At 38.5% G+C, this 21,072-nt stretch overlaps 1 protein-coding gene and 1 long non-coding RNA gene across 5 annotated transcripts in view; one reads left to right on the top strand and one right to left on the bottom strand.

The window, feature by feature from the left end:
- The first annotated feature begins 2 nt into the window (after positions 1-2).
- Positions 3-21,072, top strand: part of PLAA (phospholipase A2 activating protein) — a 28,458-nt gene continuing 7,388 nt past the window's right edge. The window contains exons 1-13 of one of the 4 annotated variants that reach the window (XM_043515113.1): positions 593-649; positions 1,994-2,058; positions 5,843-6,036; positions 8,819-8,919; positions 9,016-9,136; positions 9,474-9,641; positions 10,890-11,025; positions 11,846-12,087; positions 12,822-12,979; positions 13,941-14,160; positions 15,742-15,810; positions 16,596-16,670; positions 17,726-17,827. In XM_043515113.1, coding sequence (XP_043371048.1) covers positions 5,865-6,036; positions 8,819-8,919; positions 9,016-9,136; positions 9,474-9,641; positions 10,890-11,025; positions 11,846-12,087; positions 12,822-12,979; positions 13,941-14,160; positions 15,742-15,810; positions 16,596-16,670; positions 17,726-17,827 — 1,564 coding nt within the window. In that variant the 5' untranslated portion in view covers positions 593-649; positions 1,994-2,058; positions 5,843-5,864. Of the gene's footprint in view, positions 650-1,993; positions 2,059-5,842; positions 6,037-8,818; positions 8,920-9,015; positions 9,137-9,473; positions 9,642-10,889; positions 11,026-11,845; positions 12,088-12,821; positions 12,980-13,940; positions 14,161-15,741; positions 15,811-16,595; positions 16,671-17,725; positions 17,828-21,072 lie in introns of all 4 variants that reach the window. The other 3 variants (XM_038401996.2, XM_043515114.1, XM_038401995.2) reach the window with 3 other exon arrangements.
- On the bottom strand, positions 8,179-11,922 carry LOC122460364. The gene is made up of 3 exons (XR_006281625.1): positions 11,422-11,922; positions 8,606-11,045; positions 8,179-8,488 (listed from the first exon to the last, which is right to left on the bottom strand). It is a non-coding gene; the product is annotated as an uncharacterized LOC122460364 (long non-coding RNA).

Below are 21,072 nucleotides of genomic sequence, written 5' to 3'. Positions count from 1 at the left end.
GATTCTGAAATCCCGCCGCCTCCCACCACCAGGAGCGAGAGCAAGAGTCCTCCCCCGCTAAGAATACACAGTTTACCCCCCCCCCCAGTAAAGGTAGGGGGGAGGCCTATAGGAATCTCCACACAGAGAGGCGCTGGGAAAGAACATTGGAATTTGCGAGTCCCAACTTGCAAAGCTCCGCGGGCTGGCTGCATTAAGGGCCTACCAATCCCAGCATGCAATGCGCCGCTTCGAACTTCTGTGCGCTACAGAGACTACAACTCCCAGCATACATCGCGCCACCTCCGACCGGGTCTTTCCTCTCTACCTGGCCCTCCGCATGCTGGGATATGTAGTCTTCTCGCCTTCTGGGGGCGGAGGTGCGGCACTTGTTGATGACGGTTTCCGGCGCCGGGAAGGGCCGTTGTTGCTGTGTCAGGGTCTCTCCGTCCGGTCCCTCCGCTGCCCGCTGGCTTTTCCGGGCTGAGACAAGATTTCCAGCTGCAGGGAGAGCCGCGGCCATGGCGAGCGCGGGCGGCACTTACCGGCTCCGCTGCTCCGTGGCGGGGCACGAGCTGGACGTGCGGGGTCTGAGTCAGGGCTTGTTCCCGCCGGGAGGCTTCGTGTCCGTGTCCCGGGACCGAACCGCCCGGCTGTGGGCCCCTGACTGGTGAGTGCTGAAGAGAGCGGGCGGGGACCGGGCTCTTCGGGGGTATGTGGCGCGACCGCTCCCCCCCCCCCCCACTGTTGCGCTCCGCTCTCTGTTTTCCCCCTTATAAACCAAAGATTCAGCTGCTTGGGCTTCCCGTGTCTCCCGCCCCCCAATCCTGTCCTGCACCGATAGCAGGCCTGCGGGAGCAAGAAGACGAGGGTCTGCTTTAACCCAGCCTTCCCCTGTAATAGGGGCATCTTGTGCCCCCGCGAACCCCAGGGCTAGCTCTGATCTTTCCCTCTTGGGTCGAGGAGCCAAACTCTTCCCTGCCTCCGTGCTGTGGGCGCTGGGGGTACGTGTCTCACAGCTGAAATTGGCCTTCAGCGTTCAGAATCTTAGTGCAAAGGAGCATAACCTCCCTGCTCTTTCTGTGGCTGGCCTTAGCTGCTAAATATATGTGTGTGTCTGTTTTAAAAGTGGATTACAGCCTTATTGGCTTGCACTTCTTGGCTTTCTCTAAACACTCTTGAGGTTCTCTCAATTTAATAACGACACTGAGGTCTGTGGATTGAGCAGACTTGTGGTTGCTCTTTATCAGGGCTTTTTGTGCAGCGTCTGTTCCAACTTGATAGCTGGCTGCTCTGTGAGTGATCATGAAGTATAGTCCTTGTGTCTACTTTTTGGGGAATTTAGGGAAGAATGCTCTTTTAGCTCATTTTATTATCTCACTAGCTCAGTGCTTTACAGATGCTACATTTTTTTCCATTCCTCCTATAAATGTGTGAATCCTGTTTATAAATGGGATGACTGAAGTAATAAGAGATTAAAGTGCTACTGTAAACTTGGTTTTTAAAAATAAAGTCATTCAAGTTTTTGACAGATCAGAATGTTCTACATTTTTAAAATTCTTTTCACGGGTCTTTTAAAAAGGTATTTGTGCTTCGTTTAATGTTCACAATGGTCTCTTCAGCAAGGTAGAAACTGAATACACAGCTATGGTATGCACTGACGCTATTTATACACAAAGTACAATCCAATGCACAAAACAAACTGAAAAAGAGAGCAACTTTTTTGTTGAATGCTTTCAGTTATAAAAATCTTAAGTGTTACAAACAACTGTACAATTTTGTTTCTAGGTAGACTTGCCAGGGTCACACTGTGAGTCATTGAAATTGAAACTAAGAGAGCGAGTCAGGAATTGAAACAGAGAGCTGATTCCCAATCCTTTGTTATAATCAGTAGATGTACTGCTATGTAGTGTATGCTTGGGGCATCAGCAAAACATATCTCCTACTATGTGCACAGTTTAAAATTGTGACCCATATCCTTGATTTAGTGGGTATACACTTTCTTTTCCAACAAAGTGGAAAAAGAAGCAATTGACAAGTTTGTCTGAATATTTTGCCAGGAGGCTGTCATATAAAACTGTGAGTTGGGTGAGGGAAAGTATAGAGGGATAGACTCTTAAAATTTCCTAACAACTTTATCACAAAGGAGGGATTTGTCCTCTCTTCCAAATTAATGAGACGGCTCTTTCTATGCAATTTTTTAGAATAAACAAATTTAGTAACTACAAAAGATTTCAAGTGATTATAAGTCAAAGCACAACAAGTCAGATTTGGTCAAATGCGATAAAAGCAAAACTAGGGTGGATTTGATTTAATCATGATTTTAAATCACTAGTCAGGAAGACTCGATTTAAGCATGGTTTTCTACATAAAAGGGCATTCTTGTTGGTTGTTATAATCTTAATACGTATTCTTCACAACTTAGAGATGTATGTTTCATTTTTAGAAGGTACACCCTATACATTTTTAAACAGTGATTTATTTTGAAAACTTTTCAGATGAGTTTTACAGCTATATCAGAAAATGAATGAGTGTTTGGTTATTTCATTTAACAAAGATAATTGAAGCAGATATTTATGAAGTCACTGGGAGGTGAACTATCTCCAATTCAGCAGGTTAATCATTAATATTTGGAGGATTTTCTTGCCAGGCTGTATTAGGAGGAGAACATCACCAGACAAACATTGAAATTGTTTTATTTAACTAAAACAACAAAATTAAGTATTCTGGATTTTTTTCTTCAACAGCAAACATACAGTATTTTAACAAAACAAGCATATGTCCCTCGCTTCTCACATTTATCTGCAGACTTCTCCTTGTCCAGATCTATTTCACTCTGAACAATCTTTTTTATTCATTGAACTTTTTGAAACTTTTTACTTTTAAAGAGAGGTAAGAGATTGACTCTGTGTGCACAAAATTGCAGAGGGACAATAGAGTTGAGGTCTGTTATTTCTCACCTCTATATATTTATTTAAAAACACTTTTGCTGTTAACAAGCATGTTACCTCTGGAGACAAAAATCCACAGTTTGAGAACTGCAAAACTAAGCATCTCTGATAGTATCTTCTAGACTGAGCACTGAGTCCCGTTGGGTAGATAGAAAGATTAACCTAAATAATCTATACAGAAGCCTGTGGAACCCCATAAAATTGGGACCCTAATTCATGAACTATTGGAACTCTTTTACAAAAGTTTTCTTAAACAATACATGACACTATTGTCTCATACTATAGAATTAGAATTTACAATCCCTATTCCATGATATCTCTTTGAGCTATAATGTATCTTAATTAAAACTATCTTTAGATAAAATGTTTTTTGCGGAAAAACGCCTATCAAAAAATCCGATTTAAATAAAAACAATCCAATTTTTTTTTAAAATCATTGATTTTTATTCATCCTGAGCAAAAAGCATTGTAAGCTGATCTTAACACTTTCAGTGCCCTTACAAACTTAGATGCTTCTCACAACAGGCTGGCTGGTTGCCCTTCAGCCAGGCTCTCCCCTTTGATCAGTGCTTCAGTTGCTTGGTGGTGGTGTCTATAGATGGAGGTGGAAGAGAGAGAGCATGGCAAACATCTCTCCCTTTTATCATGTTCTTTCTTCCCTCTTGGCTTTGCGCTCCCCCCCCCACCTTCTTTCTAGTTCTCTACCACTATGTTAGTGATCACAATGTGGGTAATAGCAATATGCCCACTTTAGGAAATTATAGGGATACAGTGGAAAGGGATCAATGGGTAAGCTATCATATACAAAATTTTGGCTGTAGTCCTTTGTTCTTCTACTTTTTGGTGGAGGAGAGGTTTTAGCTGACTATTGTGACTTCTGCTATTGTTTGTATTGTGATTACAACCTACATGTAGCACTTGAGAAGCTGAAGGAAGGAGTGGGGGGGAAGATCATGATTTTTACAAAAAACCTTTGGAGTGTGGGGTTAAATAACATTTTCACTGATTCCTATGCATCTGAGACATTCAAGGAGGTAGACATACAGCTGCATACAATACCTGGAAAGCAAATTTAAAATTGTTTCAGGTTCAGTACCTGTCAACTTCTGTAGGTTGCCAGATTTTTATATTTTTAATGGCTTTTTCTCTCAACTAGACTGACTCTTCAGAGGAAGCCTTGAAACTGTGTACTGAGAGCCATCAAGTATTATGTAAACAAACCAAAAAATAGAAATATTCTCGAATCTCTGATTTATTTTAATATGAGGTGTCTTATAAGTTTTAAAAAAAGAAACAAAAAACCTTTAGATTGAAGTGTGATAATTTTTAGTTGACATTCCTTTTAAAATATGAGTATTTCAAAGTAAATGATTTGTGTCCATTTATGGTGTAGCTGTGAAAAATCCAAAATCAGAATGTGGGGAAAAAAAACAGTATTACAACAGGTACTTGGTAGGTTGAGATGCTTACAATTGCAACCTTGTAAATGTTCAAAACTTCAAAAATCTGTTCATTAGCTCTTTAGGTTATGAAAATTGTACAGTCCTCACCTTTGCTCATACATGTTTATAAAGGTATATACCCAATCATGGTTGAGCATGAGTATAGAAGTACATACTTAGGCCTTGATTCAGCAAAAGAATTTTTGCAGGCAGTCGCCCATTGAAGCCACTTTTACCTCACATTGGGGAGGGAGGAAGGAACAAAAAAGAGTAGGGTTGTTGCCCAGGTACAATCAATTACAGGATTGGGGCCTTAGTTTGTAGTGGTAACCCAGCCTTTTGCCATCTGGCACATGTCTTCTAATGACACAAGCATAAATAATTTGCTGATTGGTGTCATCTTAGTTATTGAACAATGATCTTTTCTTTAAAACAAAACAAAAAAAACTTGAATTCAAAACAGAACTATTAATGCAACATCAAAGTTGTATGGTTCAGCATCGAAATTAAGGTCAATTGCACATTAACTTTACCCCTTTGTGTACATGCATTGCAGAAATCTTGACGTGATCACAAGATGTTTTAGATACTAGATTAAAATATTATATTTTATTATTTGATAAATATATTATTACATCAAAGATTTCCTGTTCTTAGTCTTGTATCAGGAAGCCTATATTATTATTAAACGTAACCAGATGAGTTATGGAAACAATTTCTACCCACTCTTTGACTATAATAAAGGAAATTAATGTAAAATAAAATTAAGGGGATATTAAAAAATGAATATTAAAAAGCTAACTGCATGTGTAGGAAGGAAAACACAAGTTATTGGAAAGTAGTAAAATGCCCATTTGCAGCATGAGCCTTAAGTATTAAATATTAGTAAGCGAAGCAAAGAAATAGAATGGAAGAAAAAAATCTGCTGATTTTGGAGAGAACTTCTAAACATTTGTCAGTGCAAAGTGGCAATCAGTAAGATTTTAAGAAATATGATTATCAAGCTAACTTTATTTCTGAATTTATTATTATTCTCAATTTCTGTAGCTATTTAAATAATTTAGTGTTTTATATTCTACTTTTGCAAACGCTTGTCAGTACTCTTTAAAAATGGACATGGGTTTCAGTAAAAGACCGGTACTTGACACTCAAAAATATTTATCCAGAAAAATTCTCCTATCCTATGTGTAAATATTATGTAAGTAGTGGCTTTACTTCTTGACTCCTTTAGGTTATTGGTAACTAAATGGCCAGGTTTAAATACTGCTTACTGTACTGCAAAATTTGAAAACTGTATTTTTTTTTAAAGGCTCTGTTTTTCGTTCTGTCTAAGACTCAGCCTATTGTTAATATATATCAGTCCAAGACTTTTTGAATATAAAGTTCATTCTGTAGCTTAAATTGATGTGGGTATGTTTTTTCTTTTATGATTCTGTAAATGTAAATTTATTGATCTGTTTATCTGTTTAGTCCTAACAGGGGATTTACTGAAATGCATAGTATGAGTGGCCACTCCAATTTTGTATCTTGTGTATGCATCATACCTTCAAGTGACAACTATCCTCATGGGCTAATTGCAACAGGTGGCAATGACCATAATATTTGCATCTTCACACTGGATAACACAGCTCCGCTCTATGTCCTTAAGGGTCACAAAAATACAGGTAAGTATAGGTCTTGTTTTGTAATTCCCCTTGTGAAAGCTGGAACTAATGCAAATCATCTTTAACTTGGTTAAAATAAAATATGGCTCATAAAATGTGGCTTTTCTAAGACTTAGAATTCTTTAGTATTTTTCCATGGTGAATTACTTCCAAATATGGCTATCAGCAGGCTTTGTATAATTCAGATTCTCTGTAAACCAGTCACAGTAACTCATGTTTTCAGCAGAGCAAGGCACAGCTATCATAATGTATAATTATTTATGTGAATTAATAATATTTGTGTTGTGGTACCACGTAGATGCCTCAGTACTGAATTAGGGCTCCACTTAGGACTTTATAAGCTGTTTAAAAAACCATGAGCTCTGCTCCAAACTTGACTGTCCAGGGGACAAATAAAGTTGGCCCTGGGATTGTGGAATTCTTTTGACAGACTCCCAGACCATGAGCCCAAATGGGGATGTGTCAACACTGCAAAGCAATAGGGCTTGATTCCTGGGTCCAAGCCCTGTCTTAGAGCAATTTTGTGTGTAGGTGGAAGGGGGATTGGGCTTGAGCCTGAGTTCAAACCGTGGACTTATGTTGCAGTGTAGACATACCCTCATGCCCGTGGCTGACCTGTGTTAGCTGATTTGGGCTTGAAGAGTTCAGGCTGCAGGGCTATAAAATTTCAGATGCTTGGGGACTCACCCCCTCACAGTGCCAGCCAGGCATGTTTTGCTTCAGTGTAGACGTACACTGAGAGTCACCTTCTTATCTCCCCTGCCTCCAGTGTGAGAGAGGCTTAATTGGGAGTCAGCTCCCAGACACCTCCAGTCTGTTAGTTACTCAGTCAATTTCTGGGTTATACCAACCCTTTTGTTGCCTTGGAGGTTAACAGTAGGTATGCTCAGACCCAAGACTCTTTCTGAAGCGTTCCCCTGTTGTGTTCAGCCCCTTATGCACTCATGGTAATACCAGGTATGCTGTCCCCAAAGATACAGTAGACACATCAGCTTGAGTGATTCAATTTGGGATCGGTTCCTTGTACAATACCATAGCACTAAGGTCTACTTATTGTGAAAACAATCATAAGTATATTATCAAAAATCAAGATTTAAGATGTACAGTAGAAACTCAGAGTTACGAACTGACCAGGTAATCACACACCTCATTTGGAACTGGAAATACACAATCAGGCAGCAGCAGAGACCAAAAAAAAAAAAATACAGTACAGTAATGTGTTAAATGTAAACAACTAAAAAAAAAAAGGGGGGGGTGGGGAAAGCAGCATTTTTCTTCTGCATAGTAAAGTTTCAAAGCTGTATTAAGTCAATGTTGAATTGTAAACTTTTGAAAAGAACAACCATAATGTTTTGTTCAGAGTTATGAACAGCCTCGAGGTGCTCATAATGCTGAGGTTCTCCTTTAGTGAGTAAGGATAATGAAACCAGAAGAGTTACGTATGAAACCAAGTCAATACATGCTTTCTAAAGGCTAAAATTAACAGACTAATCTCCTGTCTAGAGCCAATGTATTTCTCCCCCCCCCCCCAATAAATAAATGTCCTTTTGCAGCGTCTCCAACCAAGTCTGGTTGGGATCTCGTTTTCATGAATGTAAATGCGTTGTTCATTTACTTCCTAGGTGCAGGTTAAAGAGGTGTCTTTTTTTGTTTTCTCCTTATGTTCCCCAAAGTTCATTGGCTGCCTTCAGAAACAGGACAACCTGCTGTGGTTCAGTCTCATTGCCTCCCAGTTGACTTCATATGTAAATTGGCTTACTTAATATGTAAATTGTATTGGCTTACTATGCTTAACTTTTATGTTTCAGAGTAGCAGCCGTGTTAGTCTGTATTCGCAAAAAGAAAAGGAGTAAGGAGTACTTGTGGCACCTTAGAGACTAACAAATTTATTAGAGCATAAGCTTTCGTGAGCTACAGCTCACTTCATCGAATGCATTTGGTGGAAAAAACAGAGGAGAGATTTATATACACACACACACACACAGAGTGTGTATATAAATCTCTCCTCTGTTTTTTCCACCAAATGCATCCGATGAAGTGAGCTGTAGCTCACGAAAGCTTATGCTCTAATAAATTTGTTAGTCTCTAAGGTGCCACAAGTACTCCTTACTCCTTTTCTTTTTGCTTAACTTATGTGTGAACCGAGACAGGTGAATATACATCCTTTGTCTGTCTGGCAGAAACCTGTTTGTGAGCCCTGTCTAGATTCAGACTTTAGGAATATGTTTTCATTATACATATATTTCACAATGATGTTAATAATCAGCGTGATGCTTTTTTCATTTAAGCTCTTACATGACATCATTTATGGATAAATACCATGAAAGCTGTGTGCTAGGTGTAGTGAGTTAGTCCGGCCTGCTAGGAGTTGCTGTTATAGAACAGTGAACCGTTTGCCAGCCAGCTCCAATGGTCCGCTGTGTTACAGAGATGTCCTCTGAAGCATTAAGTTCTAGTTAGCACTAAGAAAAGGAGTACTTGTGGCACCTTAGAGACTAACAAATTTATTAGAGCATAAGCTTTCGTGAGCTACAGCTCACTTCATCGGATGCCACAAGTACTCTGAAACCTAGTTAGCACTGTGACTGCAAGCATGCTAAATTCCCTTTCCAGAGTAGAAGAGGAAAAGCCCAAAAGCTTGCCCTGGAAACAACTTTAAAAAAAAATTGCATTCCATGAATATATGCTGCAACATAAGAAAAATCTCCTTCCATATGTTACTGGAATAAGAAAGGGGCAGAGGATAGGAATGTGTCAATGCTGATTTGAATATTTGTTCCAGTTTGCAGCCTTTCATCTGGGAAATTTGGCACATTGCTTAGTGGCTCATGGGATACGACGGCTAAAGTCTGGTTGAATGACAAATGCATGATGACATTGCAGGTATAGTAGTTCTTCATGAGTATATCCAATGATTAATTGAACAGCTTTGTAAATTCAGTTGTTCTCTAGCTATTGTAACACTGTTCTTGTTCACAGGGTCATACAGCTGCAGTATGGGCAGTGAAGATATTGCCTGAACAGGGATTAATGTTGACTGGTTCAGCTGACAAAACTATTAATCTATGGAAAGCCGGCAGATGCGAGAGAACATTCACTGGTAAGTATTTGGGTAAAATGGAGAGTATTTTCTAATTTGACATCTTTGTAAATCAACTTCCTGTTTGTGAAAATTTCATGGATTCAAGTAACTTAATATTTAGACCAAGATTTTTGAAAAGTGGCTAGTGATTTTTGGGTACCCAACTTGAGACACGTTAAAGAGGCCTGATTTTCAGAAAGTGCTAAGCAAAGGAATTTTTTTTTAAAACTGGATTTTTATTAAACATCAGTTTCTAGGATAAAGAAATTGCAAAATAAGATATTGGTGTGTTAAGCTGCTGCTGCTGAAAACAATATTTGGTTGTTCATAAAACCTTTTTCTTTCCTTTATAAAGGACACGAAGATTGTGTGAGAGGTTTAGCAATTTTAAGTGACACAGAATTTCTTTCGTGTGCTAATGATGCGAGTATTCGAAGGTGGCAGATCTCGGGCGAGTGTCTTCAAATTTATTACGGACATACAAATTATATATACAGCATATCGGTCTTCCCTCATTGTAAAGGTAAGACTTTACTTCCAAAGTAAAATAGCTTTTCAAAATGAATGGTAGTTCTGGTACCATTATAGAAAGCTGATGAAAGAACTCGGATTATATTTTCTGTATTTTTCTGTTTGGACAATTAACATGTCACTGGAGGAGAAACGTTCTTGAACATCTGGGTTCAAAATTGCTCAGAAAATAGATATGATCCAAAAGGTCCTGGGAATCAGGTGAAATCCCGGCCCACCCAAGTCAATGGCAGAACTCCCATTGACTTCAACAGGGCCAGGAACTCAGCCCGGGTTGCCGTCTGCCTATCAGTATCCTAGCATAATGCAAAAATGATACTTGTATATAGCAATAGTCTTAGAGAAAATGCTTACTATTCCTGTAGCAACTTCTGCAGAAGGATCTCGGAGCATGCTGCAAATGTTAATTATGTAATCTTCATTACATATCAGAGAGTTAGATGTGAAAACAGAGTCTCAGGACTGTTATTTGCCCAAGGTCACAGAAGAAGTTGATTCTCAGGTTTGTGTGTTAATCATAAGACCTTTCTATGATGTATAGAATGTTTGCACACTTGGTGAAAAGTAAAGCTCCAAAAGCACTGTAACAGAGCGTGGGGCCTCAGGGGTGCATGCACATGTCTCAGTGCATTTGTTACAGTACTTGTACTCTTTAAAACTGACAGCTGTAGTAGCGGGTCGCATGTTTCTCCTAGTTATGTGCTCAACAGAAAATAGCATATGAGGTTTCCTGCCTTGTGGGCAGATGGGAGAGGCCCAGGGTTTGGGAAGAATCTAGAAGAGGACTTTCTTGCACCTGTAAGGCCTTCAAAGGGGACACCTGTAGGAGGCAGGAGCCAGCTGGCAGAAAGCCTCCACTAGGGAGGGCTGTGAAGACTGAAGTCTTGCAGACCCAGGGGAAGACAATGACCTGATGATGGTGAGATTATTTTGGCTTTTTTTGGCTTTTTTTTGTTGTTAAACCCCTGAGAAGGAAACTGGAACTGTGCTGTTTTAGAGCATAATTTCACCTTCACCGGCTAGTGGATCAGCCCACCAGTTTACACACTTGAACACTTTTTTCAGAAAGAAGAATGAGTAATGACTATTTTATCCTTCTTTCCCTGTAGGCCTCTTTAAGGAGACACAAGAAGTATTTAATTGTTAAGTATTTACCTGCAGGAAGGTACTTTGTACCTTTTTATCTTTGTTTGTTATATTAAACTTATATATATATATATTTTTTTTTTTTTTTTTTCAGATTTCGTAACCACTGGAGAGGACAGGTCACTTAGGATCTGGAAACGAGGGGAATGTGCTCAGATAATCAGACTTCCAGCTCAGTCTGTTTGGAGCTGCTGTGTGTTAGACAATGGTGACATCGTGGTTGGCACAAGGTATCCAGACTTCAGTCTGTCTGTATAATATGTAAAAAGAAAAGGAGGACTTGTGGCACCTTAGACACTAACAAATTTATTTGAGCATAAGCTTTCATGAGCTACAGCTCACTTCCTTGGAAGCATTCAGTGGAAAATACAGTGGGGAGATTTATATACACAGAGAACATGAAACAATGGGTGTTATCTTACCTGATCACTTTCGTTACAGTGTGTATGGTAACACTCATTGTTTCATGTTCTCTGTGTATATAAATCTCTCCACTGCATGCATCCGATGAAGTGAGCTGTAGCTCACGAAAGCTTATGCTCTAATAAATTTGTTAGTCTCTAAGGTGCCACAAGTACTCCTTTTCTTTTTGCGAATACAGACTAACACGGCTGCTACTCTGAAACCTGTATAATATGTAGTGAGCTACATTTGCAAAGCACTTTGTCAAACTGATTATATGAATCATTGTGTGTGGGAGAAGTGCCTTGCTCCAGGATAAAATTTCTTATTTTGGAGGAAGTTTTATATTTTCTTCGTTTCAGCAGAACACTTTTACTGTTCTGAGAATGTCAGAAGAAATGGTGCCTTGGAAGTGTGGCTGGTTTTTAAAGTTCAGTACCATGGATAAGCTAGCAGTTATTCTGTACCAAAGTCCATTTGATAGAAGTATTCTGCCTCAAGGCACCTCTACTCTTTGTCTGCTTATTTCTTTGAGATAGAATGCCAGCTTGAGAACCGAATCTTTTGTATAGAAGATACTGGTTGTTAGCCTATTAGAATTAACAAATGACATAAATTCATATTAGAAATAACTTTATTCCATACCAGGAACATAACCACTTTGACATATCAGATGATGGAGATTACATTTTTAAATATGTTGTATTTCTCCGCATTCAGCGATGGGATTATCAGAGTATTTACAGAGTCTTTGGAGCGCACAGCGAGTGCTGAGGAGATTCAAGCTTTTGAAAATGAACTTTCCCAAGCAACTATTGACCCCAAAACTAGTGATTTGGGAGACATTAATGCTGATGATCTTCCTGGAAGAGAACATCTGAAAGAACCTGGTAAATTCTTCAGTTTCTACTGCCTTAAAAAACAAACAACAATAAACCTTGGTTTTGTAGCATCAGGAGCTTAATCTCTCCTGGAGATGGAGAAGGCTTTGTTGATCACTTAAATTGTGTTCTTTAACAAAAAAAATTAATTTTTAATTCTTCTGTGTTCACTGGTATTATGGAGGCTCTGTTATGCCTCTAATAAAATATTTTGTTTCTGAGGGTTTAATTGATATTCTTCTATCTCTTCCTAGAAATAGAACAGGTTACATTTATGATGAGCCTTTAATAGCTTTATTATGCGCCAGTGCAGCAGTTTTTGTTTAGCAGTGTGACTCAGTAAGGCACAGCTTGATGTGGCATTGTTTTCCTAAAAAAGAAAAAACAGTTACAAAACAAACTTAACCCTTTCAAACCCATGAATGTTGAAATAAAACTGATGTCTTAATTGCATCAAAATTTTGTCTTAAATTTACGTAATTCAGAATGAGGGTCCCTATAAGAAAAGAATGGAGCCAAGTGAAATGAAAGGAAGCGGTGATAATTTGGATGGCTCTTAAGCAAAAAGATGGTGGTGTTTTTTGTTTTTTTGTTGTTTTTTTTTCCAGTCAGGAGGCAAAAACCTGTGCCAAATTTGAAAGTTTGTTTACTTGGAAACATTATTTCTCATTGGAAGCTGCTTCACTATCTTATTTCTCTCTAGCTACAGTGTCTTTTTTTTTTTTTTTTTTAATTATTTCAAGGAACAAGAGAGGGGCAGACACGACTAATTAAAGATAATGGGAAAGTTGAAGCCTACCAGTGGAGTGTTAATGAAGGGAGGTGGATCAAGATTGGAGAAGTGGTTGGCTCATCTGGAGCCACACAGCAATCGTCTGGAAGGGTTTTATTTGAAGGAAAGGTATGTAAAGTTTTCTTAGATCATCGTATTGATGTTCTAGTAACTCTTCATACAAAAAAACCCCACATTACTCCAGTCATTGTTTGGAATAAACTTTTTAAAATAAGTTGGGTACTTGTCATTACTTCATTATAGATCCTAGATCTAACAAACATCTTTTATTTAGAAGCAGAACTGTTAGGTACTGTAGTTGCCTATAGTATGTACCTTAATATTTCTGAAATACATTTGCTGGAGCAAACTAGCTGATGTGGAAAACTATATAAACTCTAGACAGTATTTAATTTACTATTCGGGATTGAGTTCTTATGCATTTATTGCTTATTGCTAATGCCTCATTAGATTTTGATTATCTTGTGGCCTGCTTTTCAGTACCTGCAATTTCTGTTGACTTCAATGAGAGTTGTAGTTTTATGTCTGAAAAGGTCACTAGTTTTGTCATGCTACATTCCTTCCTTCCTTCCTTCAAGACTGCATTTTATAGTGCCTCTGATCTATTCTAACCTCTACAGACTCTGCAGATGGCCAAACTTGTTCACAAGAATTGATGTGATGTGTCTGCTTAATTATTTTTAGTATTAGTTTGTCTCTAAAATCCACACACACAAGTGTGATTTCAGTTTTCCTATTCTTTGCCTCTTTCAAAAGGAACATCTCTGTCCTCTAAGGGAAACCATAGCTTCCATTCATGGTAAAATTTACTAATCTAGCCCATGCTTGTTTTTTTAACTATGTCCAGTATTTTCTAAAATAAAATATTTAGACAAACATCCAGCATAGGAGAGTACTATATTTTACTTTTTAATGAAGTCTGATAACAAGGATATTCATGTTCTCAAAACCAGAAATCTTAGTCTGGCATCATTTGCCTGTACTGTTCTTACATCAAATGTGGACTGTATCTGGAGATAAAGGTGTTGACACCTTTTTGACTTATTTCCATTTTTATTTCCACTTAAAGGAATATGATTATGTTTTCACTATTGATGTGAATGAAAATGGCCCTTCCTACAAATTGCCATATAACATCAGTGATGATCCCTGGCTGACTGCGTACAATTTCCTACAGAAGAATGATCTAAATGCCATGTTTCTGGATCAGGTGGCCAAGTTTATTATAGACAACACCAAAGGGCAAACGCTGGGGAATACAGACACTGGATTTTCAGATCCCTTTACAGGTATCTATCACTGGTGCACACTTTAAGATCTCAGATGTTAATCTTTCTGAATTAAAACTGCAAACAATAAGGTGCATGTTCTTTTCTGTCTGCGACGTACAATGTATTTTTATATAGTTGGCATGTTCACAAATATGGGACATCAGTTTAGCAGAATGCTGGGAAAGCATTCTGTATATTACCATGCAAATATGAGCCCCCTAAGCTTCCAAATTCAATATCCAGTACTTGCATAGCAAGACACTGATTTACCGTGGGGCTTTGCCTGATCTAGCTTCTGTACTTGAATTGACTTCCACTATATTTTGTTTAATTATTACTAGTTTAACTGCTGTGTTGGGTTTGCATGTTTTTGTTAAATTGAATCTTCAACAAAAAATTACTCATTTACTCTTCAGTTTTCTTTATATAATCCGTAATGGGAACAAAGCTTTTCAAAGCAGCATAACTTTTTTTTTTTTTAACCTTAAATTTAAAAACTCAGGGATCATAGTACAATTTTTTTTTTTTTTGGCTTAGTGTTTTAAAAACAAAAAAAATCTCTAGTCTGAATAGAAATACTTTTATATTTGTTACAGGTTCTATTGAGATTGAACATTCCCCCGCAATGTATTCAGTATTTTGCTAGTTCATAATCCGTTGCATCTGATTTTCATAAACTGTTGAAATAACTAATAAGAACATACACATGCAATTCATTCCTTGGGGATGGAGAGAAACCCCACTTGACAGATATTAGTGTTTCTGTTTACTTAGACCTAAAGAAAAGCTCTCTGTAAGCACTCAGTTAGTCTAATAAAAGACATTACCTCACCCAGTTTGTCTTTTGAAAGTCTAGAAAGTACTCGGATGGTAATGAACAAGGTGTAAGAACCTAAATAGGATAGACTAGTATGTGTATTTTCCAATCCCATTGAAGAACAAAAAGTAAAATGCATACATGATGGGAATTTATTGATTTTAATTTATTGATTTTAATAAGGTGGTGGTGGTAGTAGTAGTAAGGACACTTTTTTTTTTTAAAATTTTATTTTAAAAATAAAATACATTTTTAACCTTTTTTTGTCTTAAATGTGTGGAGCTGACTTCTTGAGAGTAGTCAAGCTCAATGAACAGACATTATTTTGTATGCAAGGCTTTTAATAGTATCTTCCTTTTGGAGATACATTGCAAATCTGGTAAGTCTCAATCTAAATGGAATGACTTTAACCCAAGAGTGTCTTAATTTTGCAACATAGATGGTTGATTTGGCAATTTGCTAGGAATCTGAAGGTCACAACAAACGTGTAGAAATGTACACCTTTTTTAAATGGGGGGGAGAGTGCTCAGTTGTCTTGGCTAGATGACTAGAAAGTGTGTGTGTGTGTGTGTGTGTCTAATTTTCTTTAGAAACAACAACCCTCTGCAAAACATCTTTATCATCCCACAATTAAGGGTTATTAAGGCACAAACTGAATTCAGCCTCATTTTGAGCCACTTTGCTATCTGAAGAGTGACCAGTGCAGAGACTAATGGGTTTCAGTAGAAATTATCATCAACATAAGAGAATAAATTGGCTTTCCTTTTCTTACTACTTCACAGGCAGTGGTCGCTATGTTCCAGGCTCTTCATCTGGGTCCAATGCTGTACCTGCACCAGATCCATTTACAGGTATTACATAACTTGATTTTTGTTCTGATGCCTCTGGCAGGCATCAAAAGGTGGGGTTTTATCATATTCAGGCCCAACCAATGGCCAACAAAGAGCAGTAAATTTCCACCCATCCCTTCATTTTGGGGGCCACAATCTTGATCAGACTGACTCCTCTTGACTCAGATTGACCAGACTGACTCCTCTGCTGTGATAATCCACTGTGAGGAGAAGTGATATGAGGCTCCCTCCTCCACCTCACACAGTTCAGTTTGTCCTCTACAATGTACCACCACTCCAGTTGCAGAGGAAACAAGGTGCTTAACCCTCATACTTGCTAAACTTTTGTTAAGTCACTTGGCCAACTAGGAGTTGGGTTTTTTCTGTAGAATTTTACACTTCAGTATCTTCTTACTACTCTGGTTTTATCTGAGTGACTTGTCGTAATGTAATAGTATAGAACACTTTCAGATTAGCAGGATTGTGACCACAATTGTGTTGCTGTGGGGATAAGACAATCACTTGGCGCTTGAGAAGGATCAGTTTGGCTTGTATTTTTTAATTTCTAGTTTTGTACTAGAAGAAACAGGACATGGCTAACATTCTACAGTGTAGCACACTCCTCAAACTGCATGACGTGCTGAGGATAACTTTTTTATTTCATTAAAAATAACATTTTTACTTTAAGGGGTATACAGATATTGTGACTGTGATATAATTTCATCAATAACAGAAAAAAACTAGTTATCTTTTTACTGTCTTGGAGTGGTATACCTTAATGTAATCCCTCAATTGCCATCTTTTAGGTGCTGGTCGCTATGTTCCTGGTTCTGCATCAAATGTGTTAGCTCCTTTAAGTGGAGTAGTTGATCCATTTACTGGTAAGGACTTCTTCATCTTGCAAATAAATTAGTAATGCTTATCTTTCACTTCAGTTTCTCTTTTAACACTATAAGATTATGCTTGAGATGAGATTTTTATATTAAATTCAGTTGTTTTCAAATCTGTAGTAAAAGGAAGCCTGTTCTCCCTTTGAAATGATTGGAAGAAATTTTTCATCTTTTGTATTCCTCTATTCTGTGCTCCAGTGGCAATGGTAGAGTGAAACATCAAAGTATGTGGTGTTTAATCTGCCCCTTAAAGGAATATAAGGGTGACTCTCTTAGTATGTTAAATAGGTTTCCGCTCATACAGATGGTGTCTGTGGTACCAACCAGAAAAATGGGTATAGTCAGTTTTAAATGGCTAAGTGAATTCTACTAAGTGAGTTTATTCTTTTCAGATGTAATTCTAGCAAATAGATCACAGGTAATAGATCAAATCTGATAATTCATTGCTAAGATAGGGGAAATTGCCTTTCCAAAGAAATCTCTCAAACTTCAATTCCAAATAATGTAGGTGTAGCCCATGCAGACCACCTTACATTTGCCTCTTTATTGTGAATATGACACCGTGAAGATAAAGGGTTGTTTTTTGTTTTTTTTTGTGGATTAAAATTTGGACTTTCCAAACTTGTGTGTCAAATATGATATCTACTCTCCAATTCTAAGTATTATTTTGGGGGAGATATGTGGCTTGTATTACATAGGAAGTCAGACTAGATATTCACAATTGTCCCTTCTGATCTTGGAATATTTGAACCAATGAAAAGATTGTGAACTGAATGATGTTTGTTTGGATTACAATGAAATCCTAGTTATGCACTTGCTATTGTGTAGGAAAGCATTTGGAAAAAATCCAATTATGAATTAATTATGTTTATAATTATGGCCTTTTGGGCTTGTAACTATTGTAAGCACTAATGGCATAACTATTGACAAATTGCAGGAGCAACAAATATAGAAATATACAGCCAGCAAGTTTAACTTTCTGAAAGGAAGTTGTTATCAAACACTATTCTCTGTTGAATTTCTAATATCATCTTTACCTTGTGTAGGAAGAGGTGCTTATCAAGCAACCGATGCTAAAGCTGAAAATATTTATTTTCCAAAGAAGGAAGCTGTCACTTTTGACCAGGCCAACCCCACACAAATATTGGGTGAGTTTGTGTGTGTGTTGTAGTTTTTTTTTAAATTCCTAAATCTAATTTTGGTTAAACTAATTCTCCACTCTTTCTCAACCCCTCCAAGAAGCTACATTATTTTTACCACCTCTCCAAACTTCTCGTCCTGCACAATGGATATCTTTGTCACAGCTCCAGCCAGACCTACAATATGGAAGGGTATTTGAAAATCCAGACCATGGGGAATTGGGAGTCCAGACTGAATTTCACAAGGGACTAATTCTTTTTATATAAAATATCTACTTTGTTCTCCCTGTAATACAAGTCTTGCATGCTTATTCTTGCTCTTTTTTGGGATTTTGCACACTGAATTGGTGAATCTGAGTGTTACAAGTTTTGCTCCCCCTGTTGTGATAAAACTCCACAATGCTCCCAGCCTTTGCTGGCTTCAGGAGGACATCCTTTGATTGGGAATGTATAGCCAGGGTTCGAAAAATTCACCCAGTACACTGGGTAGTCATGTCCTCCATACTGTGTTACACAGTCATGTCCCCTGCACTTTCCTAGACCAAGTCCAAACATTCTAGACGTTCTTCTCATCTAGCCTGACATCCTGCGTAACACACGAAGTAAAACAGTCGTACACCAGGTGTTCTCAATCTTTTTCTTTCTGAGGCCCCCCAACATGCTATTAAAAACTTCACAGCTCACCTGTGCCACAACAACTGGTTTTCTGCATGTAAAAGCCAGGGCCGGAATTAGGGAGTAGCAAGCAGGGCAGTTGCATGGCCCAATGCCACAGGGGCCCCGCAAAGCTAAGCTGCTCAGGTTTTGGCTTCAGCCCCATGCAGTGGGGCTTCAGTTTTCTGCCGGGGCCCCAGCAAGTCTAACGCTGGCCCTACTTGAAGGACCCTCTGAAACATGCTCACGGCCCCCCAGGGAGCCTTGGCCCCCGGTTGAGAACAACTGGTGTACAGTATTTAATTGTAATTTACAGTGAACAAACTTTCTATTGAATTCATTTAAATGTACCTTGCATTTATTAGACTTTTTTCCTTTTCTGCCTTGACTCCATTCTCTTTGCTGTAGTAGATCATAGTGCTTGTTTTCACTGTCGCTTTACTTTTCTTACTCTCCCTTAACCCCCCGCTTATCATTTGCTAGTTAGTTCTGTTTCCTCCCTATGTTTTCTATCTCATCCGTCCCCAAAATCTCTTCCCTTCTCTCTTTTTTTTTTTTTTTTTTTTGGTCTGTATTTTCTGTATCTAGGGAGTCCTATAAAACTATACTTGATATGATAGTAACTCAAAATGAGATAGGTGCTATACACATTTACGGGATGACATAGTCCTACCCTAAAGAGCTTATGAAACTGAAAAGATGCATAAATGTGGGTGGGAAGGAGAGTTTTTATGATCACCCTCTCCGCATCTTCTCACCTTATGGGGCTTGAAAATGTACCAAATACCCAATAGCCAGAGGACTGAACTAAAATAAAGTGTCCCACTGTCCAGGGCTAACATACCTATAACCTTACCCCAGCTGCTTGGAAAATGAAGAGTGGTGGGATTACTACCAGGGTGCTGTCCTTTGACCACCTTCTGGGGTTCCATATTTTGTACTCGGTACTAGAAAATATCTGATCAGTGTGAATTCCAAACCCAGACTACTAGAGGGTAGAGAGCAGTGGTGCTGGAACAGTTTTAGTAGTAGGGGTGCTGAAAGCCAGCCCCTTACCCTTGTCTGCTCCCACATCACACCCCGAGGCTGGGAGCAGGGCTGTGTCTCTGGGAGCAGGGGACCCAAATGGGGTAAAGGGGCCAAGGCCACAGCTGGGGGCGGGTGTGGGGCCAGGAGCGGAGCCCTGGGCAGGGGCCGACAGCCAGGACTCCACATGCGGGGCCAAGCGCAGAGCCCTGGTCGGGTGTGGGGTCACTCTATAAGCTGCGGGTTGCTTGAGTATAGTGGTGGTCTCTGCTAATCCCGTGCCTTCATTTGTGGGGAGTTCTCTCTAGTAAATAGCTCCAGTCTTGCCTCTGCTATTATTCCTAGATTTTACCTATATGATGGAGAATGAAATTGACTAATTTTTACCAGTTTAATTGCTGCCCATAGGGTTTCCAGTAATAGCTGTGAGAACTGAAATTTGCAATTACGAGGGCTAGAATTTTTTTTTAATGAAAGCTTAGATTCTGCAAACATTGATATCACTCACCCAGGAAAGTTTTTCCTACTAGCCCTGTGTGAGTGAATTGTTCAAACAATAAGAGTATGGAACTTGGGGGCGAAAGCCCCCAACTACAAATTTACTGTACAGTTTTTTTGGTTTTGTTTTTGGTTTTTTTCAAGAAAGACCCTCAACTAGTCCTTCCAGGACTTCCCATTAATTGTCCTCTATAAATTTGACAAGAAAGGGTAGAGGTAGTTGAAGTGGTACTGCTGCTTCTAATTTTCTATAGAACTGGAATTTGTGACCTTTAGAAGGCGTATGTGCATCAGTGGATCAAACTTTGTGGCAAGCTGTAAAATTTTGGAATATATTATATATATATATATATTATAAACATTTTGTTCTTAAATTAGCATAGTTGAAACTAATTTTAGTTTCAAAGGTTTTTTGAATAAGGTGATTACATGTTCCATGGCACTTAACAAGGAAGTATCCATATTAAGATGATTTCAATCATTTCCGAGCACGTCTTGACTCAGTTTAACTTTGAATTACCTAGCCTGCCCATACCTTACCTACCCCGATGATCAAAAGATAAAGGGGGAAAAATACAGCTATAACACTCAAAACTAATTTGTGGTGATATGATCCTTTACCACTGTCAGCTGAGATGTCAGTATCATAGATATGAATTCAAAATCTCCCCCCCCCCCCATTTTAAAACACTTCGTTGCAAATTTTCAAAAGCAGATAGTATTACTTACTTCTGCAACCAGCTCTTTCTTGAACATTCGTGAGTCTGTAATATCAAGTCTCTTAAAGAGAAGTTCAAAATGATAAAGTATGAACTGATATTATTGATGTATTTTTATAACTTAAGCTTAGGAAGTCCAGACTTCTCTGGGACAAGATTTTGCCAGAGATAATGTTGATCATGGAATATTGTGGCTAGAGCAGGGAATATAGGATCCAGATTTTGGAATTGTACTTCAGCTTTGCTGCTGACTTGCTGGGTGATCTTGGAAATGATGATTGTGAAAAATAGCCATTTGTAAAAAACTGAATTTGAAAGGTTGTGAAGTCAAGCAAAATAATTTCTGTGCAAAAAATG

This window comes from Dermochelys coriacea, chromosome 5 (genome assembly GCF_009764565.3).
Source record: "Dermochelys coriacea isolate rDerCor1 chromosome 5, rDerCor1.pri.v4, whole genome shotgun sequence".
NCBI classification, from domain to species: domain Eukaryota; kingdom Metazoa; phylum Chordata; order Testudines; family Dermochelyidae; genus Dermochelys; species Dermochelys coriacea.
Note: the sequence above shows the minus strand (reverse complement) of the source record. Positions and strands in the feature narration are given on the sequence as shown.